The 22,216-nt window shown below is 36.3% G+C and overlaps 3 protein-coding genes across 3 annotated transcripts; all 3 read left to right on the top strand.

Moving 5' to 3' along the window:
• Nucleotides 1-657: 657 nt before the first annotated feature.
• CABS01_04684 (ZIP Zinc transporter) lies at nucleotides 658-2,202 on the top strand (the record flags this gene model as incomplete). The annotated part of the gene is made up of 4 exons (XM_060538054.1): nucleotides 658-801; nucleotides 913-1,535; nucleotides 1,617-1,926; nucleotides 2,017-2,202. 4 exons carry the CDS (start codon nucleotides 658-660, stop codon nucleotides 2,200-2,202), a joined length of 1,263 nt encoding a protein of 420 aa, XP_060389716.1.
• Nucleotides 2,203-18,137: 15,935 nt separating this feature from the next.
• Nucleotides 18,138-18,608, top strand: CABS01_04683 (uncharacterized protein; the record flags this gene model as incomplete). The annotated part of the gene is made up of 1 exon (XM_060538053.1): nucleotides 18,138-18,608. A coding segment is annotated over one exon (471 nt), but the record flags the coding sequence as incomplete, so codon positions are not given.
• Nucleotides 18,609-18,875: 267 nt separating this feature from the next.
• CABS01_04682 (arrestin) lies at nucleotides 18,876-20,363 on the top strand (the record flags this gene model as incomplete). The annotated part of the gene is made up of 1 exon (XM_060538052.1): nucleotides 18,876-20,363. One exon carries the CDS (start codon nucleotides 18,876-18,878, stop codon nucleotides 20,361-20,363), a length of 1,488 nt encoding a protein of 495 aa, XP_060389714.1.
• Nucleotides 20,364-22,216: the final 1,853 nt, after the last annotated feature.

The raw sequence follows: 22,216 nt of genomic DNA, 5'->3' as shown, positions 1-22,216 counted from the left end.
GATCCGTGTTCTTGGACCAAACTTCCAACCCATATCGGTTATTGGGCAAGTCGTATGAATGAGTTATCCTGCCAATTCCAACATCGGACGCAAGACTTGCACAACAAGTCCCGAAAATGGCCTAGCGGCCTTTTTATGCTTCTCAGCTTGCACACAGCTCGCATTACCCCCTCCATTGAGCAGCACCCTCACAATCAGCGGCACGCGACCCTCTCAGCAGCTCCTCCAGGCTCCAGCGACCTGGAAAGGCACAGCTCGCACCGGTCATCGGCCGAGAATGGTCGGAATTACAGCGTCTCCCTCGGCCGGCAATGCAGCGGCAGCGGCAGCGGCAGCGGACGTGCTCGCCAAGGTTTGGAAGAGGGAATGAGATGACAGCTTATCCAGGGAGGAGAGGGGGGCTTTCTGCACTATGCGGAAATTGGAGTAAACGAGAGAGAGAGATCTCAACAAGTGTTAGGATCACCGCCACAGCTTTCTTCGCTCCTCTCGACAATTCCTCGTCGTGCAATCGAGAGCTTCCACTCGTTTTTCTTCCACACCCATCCCCGCCTCGACAATCGTTCAACCTCGGGAAAATCGAACATAAAACACGTCGAAGAACGGAGAGATAAGCTCAAAGTCAAATACCGAACTTGCCAAGCAACTGTAGCGACAATGGCTCGTTCCTGGAAGCCAGCCTTCTGGGCTCTCTTCCTCATGGTGCAGCTCGGCCTCGCCTCCACCGTCGCCGAGAAAATTGGTCTCACGAGCAAGCCCGTGGCATCACTCAGTCTCGAGGAGATTGACGAGCAGCTGCAGGTAAGTGCGAGGAGAAGAAGAATATGAAGCAAACCCGATCGGACGCACGGGAGAGCTCAGAGCACCGGAAATCATCAGCCTAGAGCTTCGCAACTGACGATACCATCCCAGCAATGCTCGATAGTCCAATCCCTAACCTCCTCCAAACTCGCCTCCCTCTCCGAAACCCCCTCCCTCCTCTCTCGCGCCTTTGGAACCCTCTTCCCCGGCTCCCCCGCCGTGAACGCCCTCCTGGCGACCCTCTACATCTCCGGGCCCCCCAACTTCCTCCTCGCCCTCTGCCCGACCGACATTGACCCCTCCTCTCTCTCCGTCATGGTCGCCTTCGCCGTCGGAGGGCTCATGGGCGACACCTTGTTCCACCTGCTCCCCGAGATCTTCCTCGGCGAGGACGAGCCCGAGCGCGCGCGCCTCGTGCTCGTCGAACCGAACCGCAATCTGCTGCTCGGCGTCGCGATCCTCGTCGGTTTCATGACGTTCGTGGCCATGGATAAGGGACTGCGCATCGCTACGGGCGGGGAGGGGCATTCGCACGATCACGGTGGACACTCGCATGTGCAGGAGCACGGGGAGGCCAAGGCCGAGGCTGTGTCGTCTGCTGTGGAGAAGGCGGGCAAGGTCACCTCGCGCAAGAAGGCCGGGACCGACTCCGGATCTGGAGCCGACGGCGCCGTGGACAAGCCGGAGAAGGAGATGAACCCCAGCGTGAGACTCGGAGGCTACCTGAACCTGATGTACGACTTCCTCCCACCCAGTCTCCCACTCGGCCTCCGGGCGCGATTCCACTCATGACTGTACTGACTTACATCCCGCAGCGCCGACTTCACGCACAACATCACAGACGGCCTCGCCATGTCCGCCAGCTTCTACGCCTCCCCGACCATCGGCGCAACCACCACCGTAGCCGTCTTCTTCCACGAGATCCCCCACGAGGTCGGCGACTTTGCCCTGCTCGTGCAATCCGGCTTCAGCAAGCGCGCCGCCATGGGCGCCCAATTCGTCACGGCCCTCGGCGCCCTTCTCGGCACCCTCATCGGCATCGCCGTCCAGGAGCTCGGCGGCAGCAGCTCCGGCTCCGGCGAGGGCGGTATGCCGCGTAACGCGGGGCTCTGGGGTACCAGCTTGGTGAGTAAAAAACCTGCACTCCTTTTCTCTCGTGCCGCCGACGCAAGTTTGGCGTGACGAATCACAAGTTGCTGACGATGGACCTGATAGACTTGGGGTGATTTGCTTCTGCCCTTCACCGCGGGCACCTTCCTCTACGTCGGTACCGTCGCCGTTATCCCCGAGCTGCTCGAGACGGGCCCGAACAAGATGGCCGAGCTGCGCAAGACCCTCGTTCAGTTCGCCGCCATTGCTGTCGGCGCCGGTATCATGCTGTACATTTCGTGGCATGACTAGACAATGCACCCTTTCAATGGTGCTTGACCTCTGCCCCGTGCACACGTAAACATGTCCATGTTAGATGCACCCTTACTGAAAAAGGCGAACACGCCATGTAGAATATATAGAGACAATAGACAGAGCAAGACGCTCTGCCACTACCAGATGAGGAGGATTTCTCCAGCCAAAAGTGATGTGAAACCACCCGTCACCATGATCTGGTTACGCTGACCTCTGGATACAATGCAACCTGCAATACGGATGTGAGGTAGAGAGTAAGCTGGACGAAAGGAGTGATGACCTACCCCAACCCAAAACGGCGCCTTCACAGCAACAGACCGTCCCAAACACCATTTCCAACAACTCGGTCGACGGATCGTCTAGTCCCTGGCCGTCTGACCGGCTTTGGTAGCAGTGCGGGCGCAAGAGAAAGCATGTGGCGTCGTCGACGGGAGTCAAAAGTTGGGGTAAAGAGAAGTAGACAATGTAGAGGAACATGTCGTCCTTCGACTACATAATGAAGCAGAGGGGAAGCTGAATAATACACACACATATACACGAAGCTCCCCACGAAGGAATGAGCTTGTTATAGCCGGGGTAAAGACTACCAGTGTTTCAAAGAGACTTGCGTATTCCGAGTAAGCTTGTGATTTTGCACGTATCGCATTTTGGTGTTGGCTGAGCTTAGGCCTGACTGCTTTGCCATCTCCCAATTTCAGGTGGAAAGGGAGGAGTCAGTGGAGGCGTGCATGATGCAATTCCTGGGTGGTCTGTAAGTTTGCGGCTGTGAGCACGCAATGAGCTTGGTGAGCAAATGTCAAGAGGGTTGACGCAATACAGTCCTGGAGATGGTGTTCTGGTTCACCTCAGCCTCGAGGAACATGATTTCCGGTGTAGCGAAGACGGGGAATTATTCATCATGGAGCTTGGTCAGCTCTTGTGGTTTGGGGGCGGTTGCCAATGAACCGGGAGATGCCCAAGTGATATGCGTTGTTGTCTATGGCCTGTCCACCAGCCTACTAGTGCAATAGCGACATTGACATGAGGCGCTCTGCAGGGCGCGGTGCACATCAGCGGTATGTAGGGCGCACTGGGCGCGTGAGTCAATAAGAGTCTTTGGGCTTGGCCGCCAAAGTTTCTACACCTACTGGTGGGTGCATGGCCATGTGTGCATGACGCCTTTTCGTAGTCTGGGAATGACCCGGAATCGGAGTGATTCGATAAATTAATAATGACCCCCCCTAGTTGAGGTAAGAGTCCTGTGCATAATAGTAGGTACTTAGTTATTAGTGGATCCCCGGGCAAATTTTTAGCTAATTACGGGCTAAAAATATTTTACTATATAATCGCTTTACCGCTAGTTTAAATATTATAAGTTTTATATAATAAGGGAATATACTACTTTATGCTTTACTAAATTATTTTAAAAATATTTTTTAATTATATCTCTTTTTAATTATACTAAAATTCGCTTATTATAACCGACTTTATAAAATTATTCTTATAAAACTTATTTATTATATATAATAATAATATTATTTTAATACTTTTATTTTAGTAAAGCGAATTTAATTTATTATAAAATATTTAAGAAAATTTAGATTATAATAGCGTATTTATTTTATATCTTAATTTTTATAAATATCGAGCTCTTATTTATAAAGAGTTAATTAAATGAGTAAGTATTATATAAATTAAACCTCTATACTAAATATTAATATAATACTTAGGTTATAGATAATAATTCCGATAATTATATTATTATTTCTAATAGCTTAAATATCCGTATTAAAACTTAAAATAATTAAGGTATTATTATAATATAATAGCTTTAATATATAGCCGGTATACCTAAGTTTTTTCTAATTACTAATAATAGAGTTGCGCTTATTATCTTAACTAAAGCCTTATTTATAAACAAAATCGAGCGGCTATAGGATATAGTATATTTAACTTTCTATTTCTTAATATTAAGAATTATTAAAGAATAGTAGATTTAATATAATACCTAACGAAGTATTATTGGTTTTTTAATAACTAGTATTATTTTAGGAGATATACTTATAACGCAATACTATTATACTTACTAAAGTAGTAAAGCCTATCTATATACACCCTATAATAACTTTTATTATATAATTATTTTAAAAGACCTCGTTAAGAAGTATAATATACTACGAAATAGAGTTAAGACATTTAATATTATAAAAAAGATTATTAAGTAAGTCCGGTTATCTAAAAAACATTTTAGAAACGTTTTAGAAACGTTTTAAGAATATTTCTAATCGTTTTTTTTTTAAATAAAGTACTATTTATACTGTATACGCTAGATTTGAGAAAGGCGTTATATATTAAAAACAAAATATAATATGCTTTTTTAAACTAAAAAAGATATAATATAGTATATATATAAGATTACTTAATAAGATAATATAAATAACTTATAAAAGACTTAATAAGAGCTTATTAGTTTTTAATAATAGATCTTAGTATACCGAAATTCGCATCCTTTATAAAGACTTATAAATTACTACTTTTATTTAATTTTATTAGATTAGAAATATTATATATAATATATTAAAGTAGCTATAAATAAAACGGATACGTAATTTATAAAAAAAAGGGGTTAAGAATACTATATATTTATATCGAATTATCGAAAACGTCCTATTTATAGTAAGCTTATTAAATATTTTATTAAGGGATAAGGCTAAGTTATTACTAACTAAATAAAACTTATTTTAGACTACTACTTAAATTTAAAATAGTAAAGTATTTTATTAAATATCGATACTTTATTCTAAAGGATATTAAAATAATACTATTTATTATTTTAACGTCTTATAATAAATATAACTATCCTTTATTATTACTAAATAAAATTCTAAAAGCTATTATTTAAAGTATCTTTTAAGTTCTCTAGAGGATTAATAAACTAAGTACGAGTCTAAACGCCTTTTTTCGATCTTCTTAACTCTAAGAATTCTTAGTTAAGAATAAGGGGCGAATAATTATAGATATTTATTAAAACCTTATAAAAATAGACTTTTTATAATATATTATCTATAAATAATAGATTTTTTTATTTCTTAGGGGGAGTTAGACCTTAGCTTTTATATTATAGTAGCAAAGAAAAATAAATAAGCGAATATACATAAGTTTCTTTATAAATATAAAAAAATAGCTATTCTAATATTATAATAGGTATATAGTATATTTAATATACGTACTAATTTAATACTAACTATATAATTATTTACTTTTTTTAAGAGTAAGCGGAATAATAAAAGTTCGACGATATAAAGTCGTTTATAGTTAATATAAACTATAAATATATAAAGGGTATAAGTTAGCGAGAAATTATCTAGAGCTAGTATAGCTAGAATAACGAAAAAGGTATATTATAATACTAAAAATGTTTCCGAAATGTTTTTTGACCTTTATTCTAAAATTACTAATATATTACTTATAAAACTCTACCTCTTATATAGGTCTATATAAATACTAAAACTATAAATATATATTATTATATATTTCGAGCTATATTTAATATCCTAGAGCGAAAGTATTAAGTTTAGGTCTAATAGAAATACGTTTATAGAACCGGCTTTTTTAAAATTATTTTAGATTAAGTAAATATAGTAATTAAGGGTTTAGGTAAATACCTTATTAAAAAGTTTAACCCTTAATAAACATAGCTTACGTAAGTCTAAAACTATATATACCTATATTACGTATATTTTAAAAGAGGTATTAAAGAACTCCTAAGTAAAAATTATTCTCGTAGTATAGATTTTACTTATAATATATTAATATCTCTTTTAAAATATTAAATAGTACCTAATTATAACGAGCTATATAATATAATTTATTATAAGTATTATATCTTACTATATATAGCTTATAATAGAAATATTTTAAAAACATTTTAAAAAGGGAAAACGTTTCTAAAATGTTTTTAAAATGTTTTTTATTAATACCTCGCTTAATTAATAATAACTTATTATTTTATAAAAAACTTTTCGTAATATACTAACTAGGCAAAGTATAAACGAGAACTATATATTATAACCGGGTTTTATAATAAAATAACTAAGGTTTTTTTAGAAAACTAGCTTTTAATACCTAATAATATAAACATAGTTAAAATCCTTTACTTAGTTTTATATATTTAAACTAGCTAATATCTCCTTTTACTTACTATAATTAATAAGTACGTATTAATAATTAGCTATTATAAGTATTAACTAATTTCAATAGTACTCGTAACTAAGATTAGAATTTAATATTATAGGATTTCGTAACGCGTTATAAATATATTATAACTTTATATCGAAATACTAGTATTATAAGCCGTTTTTAGTATCTAATATAACGTTAGAGTATATTTAAAATGCGCTTTAATAAATACTTATTAATTATTAAATTAGAAAAAAAGGTAAGAGATCGGGCTAAGAGTTTATAAATTAATACTAAAGAACTATTTCGTACTTAATAAAAAACTCGTAAGAATTTAGTTACTAATTAATAAAGTAGTTCTTAAGGCAAGAACTCTAATAGCTTTAGTTTTAATAATTATAATAATTTTAATAATACTCGGTCTTAACGCAAAGTAAGTATTTTATTTTCTAAAGTACTTTTTTTATTAAATAGAAGTTAAAACCCCCCGAGTTCCTTAGTATTTTATAGCGGTTTATAAAAATAAGCTACCTAATCGTAAATATAAATAAGTATAAATTATTTTACGTTTAAAAAATAATAAGTAAGGGTTAATAAAATCTAAGAGGATAAAAAATAAAAAGAATAGGAGTTTAAGCTTAAATAAGAACGTAAAAAGCGCGAGTTTTTAATAAACTAAGCCCGTAAAGAGCATAAGTTTATTATAAAATAAAATTACTTAAATAGGGTAATAGAAGTAAAAATAGTACTTAATTAACGAAAATAGGAATAAGAAATAAGCTAGTAAAATAAAAGCTCTTAAAATATTTTTATATTTATTTCTTTTTTAACTTTATTTTTATTTAAATAATTTAAAATATTTCTTTTATAATATTAATATAAAGTATAAATTAATATTTATAATATTTTATTAAATTATAAATAAGAATGTTTTATAGGTTTTTTTAAGTATTAATAATAAAAGAAATTATTCTTTTAATAAAGTAATCTATTAGGGCCGTATTATATATTACGTATTAAAAAAAACTAAATATATTACGCTCTATACTTAATTACTAATTAAAATTAACTAACTCGACCGTTATTTTCTTTTTATTAATACCTTTTAACCTTTTTTTATTTATTTAAAATGCGAGCTATACTTATTTAAATATATATAAAACCTCTTAGTATTAGCTAATATAAATAATTAAATTTTATATTATATATTTCTTTTTATTAAGGGTTAAGGGGCCCTTTATATATTCCCTTATATTTATAATATAGCTTATATTAAAGGGAGTTTTAGCTCTATAAAGTATAATTTTTAAGTTAATATTAATATATTAAATCTTAATATCCGTATTAACCTAGCTATTTATAGTATTTATATTATTACCTAGCTAAATTTTATATTATTAAAAAGTACTTTATTAATTCTTAAATATACTTACGTTAATTATAATAGTTATAATATTAAGCTAATTAAGGGTACTTAGCTTAAAAAAAGTAAACTTATTAATAAGTATTTTTAACTTACTAATTACTAACTATATACTAAGAAATTCTTATTAAAATAATATTTTAACTAGCTAACTTCTTAATTAGTTATTTAACTAGCTATTTAAATAATAATTTATATATTAATAAGTTTATTTAATAAAGTTATTTAGTAAATCTATTTAATTTAAATAAAGAGTAGCTTTAGGTAATATTAAAAGTAATAAAAATAAAAAAAATCTTTATAAACTCTAAAAAATAATAAATATTAGCCTATTTAGCTCTTTTTTAAAAAACTTTTATATTATTATTAAAGTTTAGAACTTTTATAATTAAAAAAGACTACTTTTAACTATTATAGCCGATTATTATAATTAATTATTATAACTAATTTTTATTATTAACCTTTTTAATTAGTATTATTATATAAGGAAATTAATATATAGGCGTTATAAATTAATATATAAGCGTCGCTCTTATATAAGCGTTACTATTTTATTTTTTAATTAGTTTAAAAAAAAAGTACCTCTTTATAAAAGCGATAAGGGTAATTATATTAATATAACTATTTTTATTATCCTTTTTAACCTAAGCTTTAGTTTAAAATTCTTAAAAATAAAAATATTATTATAACTTATATACTCGTTTAGAACTGCTATATTACTTATTTAAAATTTATAAATCTTAAATAAGTTAGTAATTTAAGCTTTTATAAATTTTAAATAAGTAAGGCTTTTTTTTATTATATATTTAAGATATATAAAAAGTAAATTATAATAATATCTACTTAATTACCTTTTTTAATATAATTATAATAATTTATTATTATTATAAACTACTTTTTATTAACTCTATTCTTTTTAAATATTAGGCTATATTAGTTATTTATTTATATAATTCCTTATTACTTTTTACTTATTAAGAACGCTAAATTAGCTCCTTATTTATTACTAAAATAAGCTCGATATTTAGCTTTAACTTAGCTAATTTATTTTTTTTATAAGCTTAGTTAGTATTAACTTATTTTTATTTTTAAATAAGTAGCTTTATTTTTTATTATTAACGCCTTAGTTATTATAAATAGTACGAGCTTAATTAGCTAACCGGCTTTTTTTAAATAAGACTAGTTATAATAAAATAGGCTATATTATATTTTTTTAACTTATTATAAAAAGATATAGTAATCTTAAGGTTAAAAATTTAGTAATATAAATTTAAAAAAAACGTTTTTTAAAAACGCTATTAAGGATATACTTCTTATTTATTAAAAATAGCTAAATTTAATATTTTAAAATAGATCTTATAATACTATAAAATACTTAGCTTAATTAAAATAGTATAATTTAAATTATAAGATCTAAGGAGTTTTAAAAATAGCTTTTTATTAAATAATATTACTTTTTTTATAAACTAGTTTTACGTCCTAATTAAAATAAAATATTTTAAAAAAAGTATTATTTAAAGTTTATTTAAATATTTAAAATAAGTACTTATATATTCTTAGCTTATAAATACTTTATTTTCTATATAAGCTTAATAAAAACGTAGCTCTTAATTACTAATTATATTTTATATAATATTAATAAGCTAATATAAGTAATTAAAATTATTTAAAAAATAACTTTTAATATTATTATTACTTACTTTAGTATTAGAAATAACGTAAGTATTAAAGTTTTAATATTTTTAAATAAAATAACGAGCTTATTATATTTTTAAAAATAGGTATATTACGTAGAGGTATTAGAGAATTAGGTATTAGTTATTAAACTTTTTATAAAGCTTAGTCTAGGCTTTTTTAAAAATATACTTAGTCTTAATAAAAATAATAAGTTTTTATATTATAAGGACCCTATAATATATATAAAGGGGGGGTTTATTAATAAGTATATTAATATAAACCTTATTCTTATTACTTAGTATAGTTATTATTTATATTAATAATTAATATTCCTTATTATTAAACTTATTATTATTATTATTATAATTATAATCCTTAACTTATTTTTACTTAGCTTTAAATATAATATTAAAATTAATATAATAAATATAAAGTTATTATTAAATATTTAAAAACTACTTATTTAGTATAGCCTTTATTTATTTATTATAATTTATAATAATAATAATAATAAAATAATAGATTAAGTATTAGTTTATAAATTAATAAATACTTATTAAGAGAAACTAAAAACCTTTTAGTTTTTTATTATTAATAAAGCTAAACGTAATATTATAAATAGATTTAAAATAGGTTTACTTAGTAACTTAAAAAAGAGGGAGCTTAAAGTAATTAGTATTATAAGTATTATTAAAGCTAATTACCTTAGGAAATTGCTTTTATATTTAAAAATAATAAAAAAAAGTTTAAATAAGGTTAATAAAGTAGTTTAGCTCGTCGTTTACCTATTTTATTATATATAAAATATCTTATTTATTAAATAGCTTAATTAACGCTATAATTAGCGAGTATTTAGCTAGTTTTTTTTAGTTTATACGAGCCCTAGTATTATAAATATTTTATTAAATAAATAAGGACTTTAAGAACTATTCTTAAATAATAATATATATATTCTAAGCTCGAATCCTAACTTATTAGTTTATAATTTTAATAATATCCTTAACTATTTTAATAAGCTTATAATATAAAAAGTATATAAAAGCTTTAAAACTAAGGCTATAATTATATTATTTATATTAAGGATTTAAATAATAATATAATAACTACTTATTCTCTTTTTAAGCCTTAGTAATAACTTAATATTTATAATTATATTTTTAAGATTTATATTATTAAATATTAATATTTTTTATAAGCCTAAGCTTACTAAACTAATTATATTAAAAAGTATATAAAATAATTTAGTTTTAAACTTTATATTTATTTTATTTTATAATACTAAATTTATTAGCTCTTATAAAATTATTAACTTAATTAAAAAGGGTATTATAAGTTTATTTTAAATTATTAAGAATTAATGAGTTTAGGATTTAAATTATAAAAAAAGAGGAGGATCGGTTATTTAGAATATAATAAAAAGCTATAATTTAAAAAAACGCTTTATTTTAAATAAAGAATAGTTATAGGGGTAAATAAGGTAATAAATTAACTTAAAGACCTTATATTTATTATTATTAACGGATATATTCTTATTATTAAAATAATACTATTATTAGTTATTAATTAGTTTTAAAAACCTATTTAATAAGTTAAAAAGTACTATTAAACTATTTTATTATAAAATAAAAAGGTTACTAAGACTATTTATTAGGGAGAAAAGAGTTATATTTTAAAAAAAGTTATAAAAAAGTAATTTACTAAGTTTTTATTATTTTTTTAAAAAAATAGTAAATAAAATATAATATAAACTCTATATTAAAGTAATTATTTATAAAAAGTTATATATTTTATAATATACTAACTAAGAGTTTAATAATAAGGTTGTGCTACTTTTTAAAATTATTAATTTTATAAAATTAGTTAATACTAAAGCGGCTATTTTTTAAAAAGGGAAATAATAATAATTAACTAAATAATAATAAGAAGCCGTAATTAATTAATAATCGTTTTTATAAAGGGGGAAGTTTTTTAATAAGAGTATTATTTTAAAATTAATTTTAAGGAACCTTTTTAATTTTAATTATAAAAACTATTATAAATAAATATTATAAATTAAACTTCGAGGCTTAATAATATAAATTAAGTATAAAAAGAGTAAAAGAATAAAAGCTTAGGATACTTTATAAATATTTAGTAAAATTTAACTATACTAATAATTTTTTTTAAACTAATTAAAAAGTAGAATAGTAATGCTTATATAAAAGTAACGCCCGTATATTAATTTACGACGCCCGTATATTAATTCTTTTATATAAATATATTACTTAGCTTATTATTAATAAGTAGTTAAAAAGGGTAGCTTATTTATTTTAAATTATATAGTAGTTTTTATATTAAAATTATTATATTACGTTAAGTACGTACTTAAAGTATATTACGTATATTATATAGTTAAAAAGTATACCGTATTATATAACTTTTTTTAAAGTATAATCCTATTAAAATTAATCTTTTATACTTATAAAATTAAAAAAAAACTATTATATAAGAGTTAATAAATTTAATATTATAAAATAGAATAAATATAAAGCTTAAGGCTAAATTATTTAATATACTTTTTAATATAATTAGTTTAATATGCCTAGGCCTATATAAAGCGCTAGTATTTAATAATATAAGTTTTATAAATATAGTTATAAATAATAAATTATTATTAAGGCTTAAGAAAAGAATAAGTAGTTATTATATTATTATTTAAACCCTTAGTATAATTAATATAATTATAGCCCTAGTTTTAAAACTTCTATATATTCTTTATATTATAAATTTACTAAAGTAATTAAAAATATTATTAAAACTATAAGCTAACGAGTTAGGATTTAGGCTCGTAATATACGTATTATTATTTAAAAATAGTTTTTAAAATCCTTATTTACTTAGCGAAATATTTATAATATTAGGGCTTATATAAACTAAAAAAAACCAGCTAAATAATTATTAATTATAATATTAATTAATTATTAATAATAATAATATAATAGGACTATATATATATATATATATATATATATATATATATATATTATTTATTATAATAATAAATATATATATTATTATATAATATTAATATTTTAATTATAAATAATTAGTAAGTTATATTAAATATATAATTATATAATAAGCTTATAATTTATTAAAATAAGTTAATAATTTATTATTTTATTGTTTATTAATTAATTTATATTTATAAATATTATAGAAATTAAAAAAATAGAAATATTTAAAAAGTATTTAAGATATGTTAAGGAAATATTTAAAACATATTAAGGAAATATTTAGGAAATTTTTTAGAAATTCTTTAGAAATTTTTAAGAAACTTTTAGGAAATTTTTAGGAAATTTTTAGGAAATTTTTAGGAAATATTTATGAGTAATATATTATCTACTTAGTATTTATAGCCTTAACTCTTATTTATATATTTATTACGAATATTTATTTATAATACTACGGCATTCTTAATTTATATAGTACTATTTTAAAAAAGTAAGTAAAATACTTCTATTTTAATAAACTCTTTATTTATAAACTTCCCTAGACTAATTATTTTCTATTATCCCTTAACCCTTAATTATACCTTTTATTTATTTATATTCTTAATAAAGATCTAAGTAGAAGTAGCGGGGTTTATTTAAGAATCTGTCTTATTATTATTAGAATTATTAGTGGGGGTAGGCTAGACTAGTTTACCCTTAACTACTTTACTATTCTAGCCTATTTACTTAGGGGTTTTAAAGATTTTTAGAAATAATTAATATTAAATATAACGATATATAGGTATTAATAAAGTAACTTACTAAAAATATCCTTATTTAGTACGAGCTTAGGGTAATAGTACTTACGAAATACTAAGTAAATTAGCTCGTACTTATTAAGAAGAGGGTAAGTTATAAAATCTAGTTAAAAAGAGCGTTAATTAAGGAATAAGTTATACTTATTATAGCTAATAATATCCTACGATTTATAAACTTTATAGCTCTCCTCGGGGCCGAGCTTAACGTTTATTTTTATCTGGGCGACGTCCTATTAAAAATAGTTAGTCTTATAAACTAAAAATATTTTAAAAATATTTTTATTTATAGTACCGTCCTCTTTAAAAAAAATAGTAAATAACGCTTTATTACTTACGATAGTTTTAGGCTTTTAGGGAGTATTTAGGGGCATATCTTAGCCCTTTATAAGTAATATTATTTTAGTATAATATTCTATAAAAAATTATTAATAAGGCTAAAAATATTAATATAAAATGGGAAGTAATTTATAAGTAACCTCGAGGTCAATAGTAGTTAAGAAAGATCTTTTATAAAAAATCGTAAAGTTAATATAATAACCCTTTTTAAAATACTTTTTAAGCATACTAAGAAACAACTAGTAATAGCTATTAAAATAAAGGCTATTAGTCTCTAAGTAATAGTAATAAAGTTCTTTTAATAATAAGATTACTTAACCTTATTATTATAAAAGTAAGTAAATAAATCGTATATTTAATTATAATAATAAGGATAAAACTTATATTATTAGTCTCGAATATAGGGAGATTTTAAGGCTAGCCCCTCTTATTATTAATATAGGATTTAAAGCTATTACTATTATAATAATAGGAAAGTATTATAGAATTAATTTAGAAATATTTCTAATTAATTATTAATAAATTTTAAGTACGATAGTAAGTTTCGTAATAAAAATTTTTAATAAAAGTCGTAATAAAGGGTAAAAGTTTAGAAAAAAGAACGCGACTTAGTTAGGGTAAAAGAAAGGTATAGGTCGGAATTATTTTTTATTAATTAAGTAGTAGTACCCTAATTAGTTATAATTTATTTTTAAAATATTTCTAGCCCGAGTACCCTAAAAAAAAAAAAAACGAAGTCCGATTAGTTAAATTTAGCTAGGATTTATTAATATCTAAGTACTTACTATTATATACGGGACTCTTACCTTAACTAGGGGGGGTTATTATCAGTTTATGTATAGACTCCGGAATCGAAAAAGGCTGTCCCATCCGTCGTCTGAAGGATCTCCCCGTCCCAATTGGAGGCGGAATCCCATCATCGTAGGCCTGCTAGGGTCTGGCCATAGACATTTGGCGATGAGGCCATGTGCGGAAGGGCGGTTAACGGGAGTGTTAGGTAATACTTCCGGACTCTCGTTCCGGAGCGTGGGATGTCTCCAGCATGTCTCCAGTGCTGTCCATCCAAAGGCGCATCGTGGGTCCTTTTCCCTTGGACAGATGGCGCTTATGGCACTCCACTCTGCGCAATAGAGGCAACAAATTGCTCGTAAAAATTTTCTCGAAAAAAAAACTTCAACCACACTGTCCGACCGTCGACATCGCAAACACCCATGTGCCATCGTAGACCGCGGCCATCCACGGCTCGTTTGTCGTCGGCTCAAAGTGGATGTTCTGCTCGGGATATTCGTGGTATTGCACCATCGTCACTAACACCCACAATCCATATCAAGCAAACCCACAGTTGTCTCCTGTTGTTCTCAAGCATGCCCGTTCAACATTGGCTTGTTTCCCGTATGCACCCCTGATTTGGGTGAGTCGATCAAAACCTCACGGCGGCTCTAGCTGCTGCTCACAAAGGAGCCGCACAGCATGGCCATGCAGCATTGCAGGTAGTGATGCGCCGTAAACTGTAACCCGAAGAGCCCCATTCTGTTCCGCGATGGAGCCTCAAGTTTGTCTTGTCTCAACTTTCAAGATCCGCTTGCTCCCGTGCCTTGGCCTGACGTACTTGGCTCGTTCCAGCCTTCCATTCAGACGTTCCATACATTCTAGCGTCATCGCCCCGATGGATCTCATCAGTCATAAGCTCACCATCGTCGTGCGGCTGTTGTTACTTGACATCCAATTGCGCTCCTGGTAGGCCGCAACGTGGCCAGCTGTACTCTTCGGGTTCTCTCCTGCGGTACCCGACCATTCGTGATGTGATAGTAATGGCTTCCCTCTGTTTGTTCTTTTGCATGTTCCATGGTGTGTGAGCCATCCAATGGTCCATGCGGCCACTACCTTGGCGAGGCCGCGAGTGGCCATTCGAGACCTTTGCAACTTTGAAGGCGTGGGATCGAGTGTAAAATTTTCACTTCACGATGGTCATGGTCGTAGCTCTGATGGATCTCATTACTTTCGGCGTCCCCTAACGTTAAGAACTCGCGAGGCACGCCCCCATAAGCGCACCCTTCGGATGGATCATGGCAACCTCCAGGGCCCCATACCACCGGGGGATCCACCGGCTTAACAGAGGGCATCGACCGCTAACGGGAGGCCGAACCGGGTGGCCGATGTGCCTCCGCCGCGGGAGTCCACTTTCAACCGTGTACGTCAAGGGGACCCGATGGCATGGATCTCGTGTAATGCCAGCAACAGCCGCCAGGCACCTAAAGGCAAAGCGCCGCGCCCCTGGATGGATCTCATTAGACATCGATTCCGTGTACGTAAAGCCCAGCCGGTTGTCGTGTGTTTTTGCGAACTTTGTATCTGAATTAGTTTTTTTCTTCTCATCCACGTCGTTTGTCCGTTGGATTGCGATATCCACCTCGCGTATGTTTGAGGGTGAAAACGATTGAATCGAGGTAGAGGTACTTGCGATACTTGCTGTACCTGTCGTGTGCTTGTACCCTGTGTCGGTTTACCCAGGCTGCCCTCGTTTATTCGACGGGCTTGTAAATTTTCAACCAACGACACACCTGCTCCTATGCTTGAAAATACGCCTGGTGCGTGTGACTGCGTATTGCAGCGATGACGAAGTGAAGTGCTCGGGAAGGAAATTTCCCACCCTTGCCTGCAGTCGTCGTGGAGGGTGACGGAACGAATTCAAGCTGCTGATTGGGACAGCGGTGTCGGACTGGCGACGCGATTGGGGTCGATCATTGAAGAACAGTGAACCTAACAAGACTTCTCCTCGGCAGCAGGCTGAAAAGTATGCCACTGGCTGCCCGGCCGTGGTACTCCTGCTGTCTCGTACGTCTTATCACAACTTGGTGTTGAAGGGAGTGGCAGGCCGCAGGGAGGCACATAATAATGTGACATTTTGGACGTTGGCTCGCTGCAGCCGTTGGCAGATTGCTGGGGTCGCGGATCTTGAATCCCATGATTGCTCCCCGCGTGCCCGCATCACCCTCGGTTTGAGTTGCTTCTTGCGTGGTGTCGCGGGGGCGGCTCTCTTAGCTCTATTCTGATTCCCCATTCCCCAGTCTGGAGATGGCAACGGCTGGAGTCTGGCACGGCTCCGATTGAGCTCCGAGAGCAGAGGTCCGCGACATTGCAAGTCAATATTGTTGTGAACAGGTGCTAGTGCTGTCTTTGTCTTTTGCGTCAATGTCATCCGGTAGGGCGCTGGGAGATTCGACTGACTGTCTTTTGGTGTTGGACGACAGCGTGACGGCAGCAGGGCGTATCGAGCCATGTCGGTGGTCTGAGAATGAATGAGAGTACCGGAAGCACGACAGGTTCTCGGCCAAGGTTGCAGCCAAGTGCCTAGGCGGGCTGCGTGTTGTTTACGCTGGTTTTGCGCAGAGGTTGCCCATTTTCTACTCGAGTATGGATCGGCGAGAGACTTGAGCTTTCACTAGTTGGCTGGCGCTGGCGTCACAGTCATCAGGGTCCAAATTGATCCGTCATGTCAGCAGACTGACTGTACCAGAGGCTTGAGCCGGGTTCCGTTGGCGATGGTCGGGAATCCGAGTGGGTGGAGATGCATGTCAGAAGCATCGGCCGGGAAGATGAAAGTTTCCCTTGATCCAGACACTATTGAGGTGGTTTCCATGCCTTACCGCCTCAGCAAGCACCAGGAGGTTAGCACCAGCCGGGAATTGCTGTCTCGTTCTTGCCAAAGGAAGGTAAGGAGCACCTGCCGATCATCGGCGCCGTGTGGTGGTGGAGGAAGGTCCAGTCAAAGGGTCTTGCTCGGTTCTCGTCATTTTAAAGCGGGTCCTGCGCCTTTCCACGACGTCCAAGTTGACATGATGACTCTTTTGGCGAGCAAGTGCGACACGCTAGCAAAGTTGAATCTGAGATTCCCAACCATGGATTACCAATCTCAAAGAATTCTAAGCAGCCTTTAATTTTGAAACGGCAGGGAGAGACAATACCTTAGAGGCATTGCTGTTTAATGTACCTTAACTTGTGAGTCTGGGGTTGGATGCGTCTCGTCTTGCATGGTCTACATGGCATCATTTGGAGCATTGGAAATCAGGGTCTGTTGCAGTTGAATCCTTCTCTGTGCAACAATGGACTCTGATGTCGAGAAACCTTTAATGAGCTTAGGTAAAATACCTTCAACAGGTATTCGATACCAAGGTACCTTAGCTAATTCGAAAATGGGAAACCTGTGACAAGAAACCTGGATGGCCCAGAGAAGTTGCGGAGCAGCAGACGGAGTCATAGCTGCCATTCACGCCTTTCACGCCGTTCTATCGCAGCTGGCGACGTTTTGAGGGTCGGAGTCTCGGAGTCTCCACCTAGTTGCGTCCAACAACCGGTGGGCTACTCCGTACAGTTACTCAGTCTACCTACCTACCTTACCTTACAGAGGAAAATGGAAGTCGGAGCATGCCCTACAGCGCTGGGGATGTCTCTAGCGCATAATTGTATAAGGTAAGCTCGACAGGAAGGGCGTCACTTGTCGAGACCAAGCACCTAAGCTCGCCTTTGGGAGCGCCAGTCATCCGCCATGCCATCCACCATTCTAGTGGATCCCATCCTTCAGATTTTGTCTTTCTGCTGTCTTCTGCTCCACTTTTCACCTTCCTTTGCACGCTGAACACACTGAACAACCGGTCAACAGCAGGGCAGGCAGTTCAAGTTCCCGTCTCGGCCACTGCCCGTGCAACCGCAAGTCTCCCGCCCGGGGACCTGCCTGCCACCCACCACCCACCCTCTCTCAAAATGTCGGTACCTCATCCGAGTACCTCATGTACCTTGGCCAGGTACCGGTACGTTTCCCACCTCCCTCCATCACGCAGGCTGAGGATGAGGAGCCCGCCCTTTGCAAGTGCGAGGAAGACGTCGACGGTGGAGGGTTTCCAGGTTGTTTCCGGCCCTGGCGTTTGCTGCCATGGATCTGCTCAAGTCGAGTCGAGTCGAGTCAAACAATCACGCTGCATTGCACTCCTGCCCATCCATCTACTCCCTTCCCATCCTTGACATTGACCCGACCTTAAAGAGACACGCCTCGCCCACCCTTTTGTCATGGAAATGTCTATATTTCTCCGTACCACTCACAGGCTTTCATCTTGGTTTCATTACCATATCGTCACTTACAAGACTCCATCTGGTTCCCATCTAATACCTGGGGGATCTTCACTCAAGCCTTCGTCTACATACATATAAGCTACGCACCCCACCTCGGGGACATTCCCATCATCGTCATCGTCACACCCAACCAGCTCCATCTACCATCAATCAGCCAAAATGTCGAGCCACAGTGACATGAGCTCGGTCATCTCCTTCGCTCGACAGCCTGCTTCCACCAGGAAGCAGAGCATCGAGGTCAAGATCAACGACCACTACAGCTCCAAGGTCTACACCTCGGGTAACCCCATTTCTGGAGAGGTCACAATCACGCCCAGCCATGACAGCCGATTCGATTTTGTTCAGATCATCCTGATCGGCATCTCGAGGACTCGCCTTGACGCCGTTCAGATTCCTCAGCTCTCTTCTCACACCTTTCTGAAGCTCGAGATGCCCATTCCCGCTTCCGCCTACCCCGTACCCCGGATTTTCGAGGCCGGCAGGGCTTACACCATTCCCTTCAACTTCGTCATTCCCCACCAACTGACAATGAGTGCTTGCACTCACAAGGCTCAGTACGATTACATCCAAGACTACCACATGCGTCTGCCCCCGACCATGGGCGGCTGGGAGAGGGATGACATGGCCCCCGATATGGCCCAGGTCCAGTATGTCATCAAGGCCCGCGTTGTGCGACAGGACGAGCTCGGCGGAAAGCCGATCAAGGTCATGGAGGACACCCACCACATCAAAGTCCTCCCTCGATCCCCCGAGGACCCGCCTCTGAACATCACCAAGCAGGACAAGAACTACGCCCTCAACAAGACAAAGACCATTCGCAAGAACATCTTTTCCTCCAAGCAGGGCACTGTCACAGCCGCAACCGCTCAGCCTGGTGCTGTCTACCTGACTGCCGACGGCCGCGGAGCCTCCGAGGGCTCAGTCTTGGTCAACCTCAACTTTGAGCCTACCTCTGCCGATATCCTGCCTCCCAAGGTCAGCACCGTCTCGGCCAAGATCCAAGCTCAGACCTGGTATGGCGCAACGCCCATGTCGTCGCTCCCCAACATGGGGAACAGCCAAGAGGCATATGCCATGACCCAGCAGCTCGCATACCAAACCTCCGTTTCCCTCTTCTCCACATCGGTTGACAAGGTTGCTTGGCGCCAGCAACTGGCCTCCACCGCCCGCCGTGATTCCGGATACTCCAGCGATGGCATGCGTGAAGGCAGCCCCTCCGACTCGGACAGCCAGCGTCAGAGCAACAGCCGCCGCTCGAGCAAGGACCGCTCCTCTCCCATCTTTCACAAGGCCGCTCTCCAGATTCCTTTCAAGCTGCCCACAGCCCGAAAGACCTTTATCCCGACCTTCCACGCCTGCCTAATCTCCCGCACCTACACGCTGCAGTTGACCATCGTCGTTGGCGATTCCAAGATCAACTTGAACATCCCTCTGCAAGTCGCCCTCGAGCCGCCCATGCAGCTCGATTCGCTCGACATGGGCCTTCCCACCTTCGAAGCCGTGATGGCACAGCAAGAGGAGGCGGAAGCGGACGCTTTCCTCCAGCCGAGATTGTTGCAGCAACCCGCACCCGAATTCCAGGGTACTTCCGTGCTGCCTAGCTACGGCGATTTGTCTGCAAGGCGAGGCGAGGTCTCCGCTGCTTGAAATTCTTGCAGCTTAAGTCCTTGTTTCCTTGCATTGACGAATTACGACTTATGGGGGGTTTTGAGCACGTTATTCCTTTTCAGCAATTTCCTTTATTCTCTTGTTTCGATGGCGATGATACCAGTAAAGAATCGAGCTGGTGGGCTACCGGAGTCTTGGATACTAAAATTCGGGACGCCTTGATTTGGAGTTTTTTTGTTATTCATTTGAAAAATTTGTCTATTGGAATTGAAGATACCCAAAGAGCAAGAGGCAAATTGGATAAACACATCAATACTTAGTAATAATATGACAAAATCACTCAGATCTGGGCTCCTTTGGAACTTTTTTTATACGACCTGATGAGGCCTGCCTAGTACGTACTCTATGGCACTGATTTATGGAGGAAGAAGCTTGTATTCTTCCAAACAAAAGGGCGCGAATCACCCCTAGAGGAACACTAAAATCAATTAGGAGATTGACAACACCTCAGCGCCGAGGTCCTGGTTTTACTCATATCACTTATACCCGAATAATACCTACCTCACACGGCATGTTTGACACAGACAGTACAATCCATAATCAGAGGCCGAACCCGTCTCCAACCGGAATGCCAAGAGAAGGAGATGGTCCGGGGCAGAGTGGCACCTCCGGAGACGGGACGGGATGATGGGGCGGAAGTGAAGGGGCCCGGACCGGAGGAGCCTGGTATACCTGGCCGGAAGCAAGTGCCCGGTGGAGACGAAAACGGGAGAAAGGTGCCGCCATGCCGTGCCGGACACCCAGAAAGTTCTAGGCCCATTAAGTTGCTTCCATTTCCCCCTGTTGCCTCCAGTATTGAGATTGCGGTGGAGTTTTTGCTGCTATCCCGCTTTTTCCCTGTTTCTTTTGCCCCGGACGCTCAGCATGATTTTTCCAAGAAGCTCGGACTGGAGGGTCACTGGGCAAATGAGGGGGATTTGGGGGTGAGGAAATGTGGGGGTTTGATTATCCGGCATAAGCTGGCATTAGCACAATAACACCAAGCAAACTGCATCACTATCCATGTATGCGAATTCCCCCCGTCACATTGGGAATGGAGAAAGATGACGATATCTGGGCGTTCTTAACACCCGGCCTGTCACTGTCCAACAGCCCACTCTCCCGATGCTGTTTGTTCGAGAGAGGGAGCGATCGTCTACGAGGCAGGTCACAGAAGTGGTTTGTTCGTTTGTTTCTATTGATAGTAACTTGACTAAAGGGAGCGGGAGCCGCGTAAACTGCCCACACTAAATAAGATCGATCGTCTGTTTCCACATGGCATCGTTTCTAGTGCGGTGACTCGCGAGTCGAGGGCTTGCAAAGCTGAGGATGAGGCTCAGGCGCAAGTTCTGAGGTGAGGTAAGCTGTGCACAAATAACCAATCATTCCTCCCTCTTCTTGAGTGAGAATTATTTTTTCTAGCAGGATATCCTATTCTGTAAAATACAAGCAATGCACAAATCACAATGGAACTACACGTGACAACGCGGACACCCCTTTCATCTTTGGCTGCGACCTGCCCCAAAGAGTGAACCCCCCTCGTGTCGGTTGAATTTAGCTTCCCCAACAGCAGATGTTGATTGGTGCGGCGGGACAGCGGGCGGCGGCAGATATAGGGGTTGGGGCGCACTTCTCGCCTGCTCTTTGGAGGGTCTTGGGGGGTGAACCGTGAGCAACCTATCCGTATGTACATAGGTATCTACCTGCAGAAATGTCTGTACTACCGCTTGCGTTCATGGGATTGGGCAAAGTGTCTAGGAAAGAATTTCAAGGTACGCATACGGATGAGTATGGGTGAATTGCGACAAGCCTTCCCGCTCATGTCTTGCGCTTCTCATTGAGAGACATGTTGG

The sequence above is a fragment of the Colletotrichum abscissum genome (assembly GCF_030869225.1).
Source record: "Colletotrichum abscissum strain IMI 504890 chromosome Unknown Scaffold_9.1, whole genome shotgun sequence".
NCBI lineage: Eukaryota > Fungi > Ascomycota > Sordariomycetes > Glomerellales > Glomerellaceae > Colletotrichum > Colletotrichum abscissum.
This window is presented reverse-complemented; position numbering and strand designations above follow the sequence as displayed.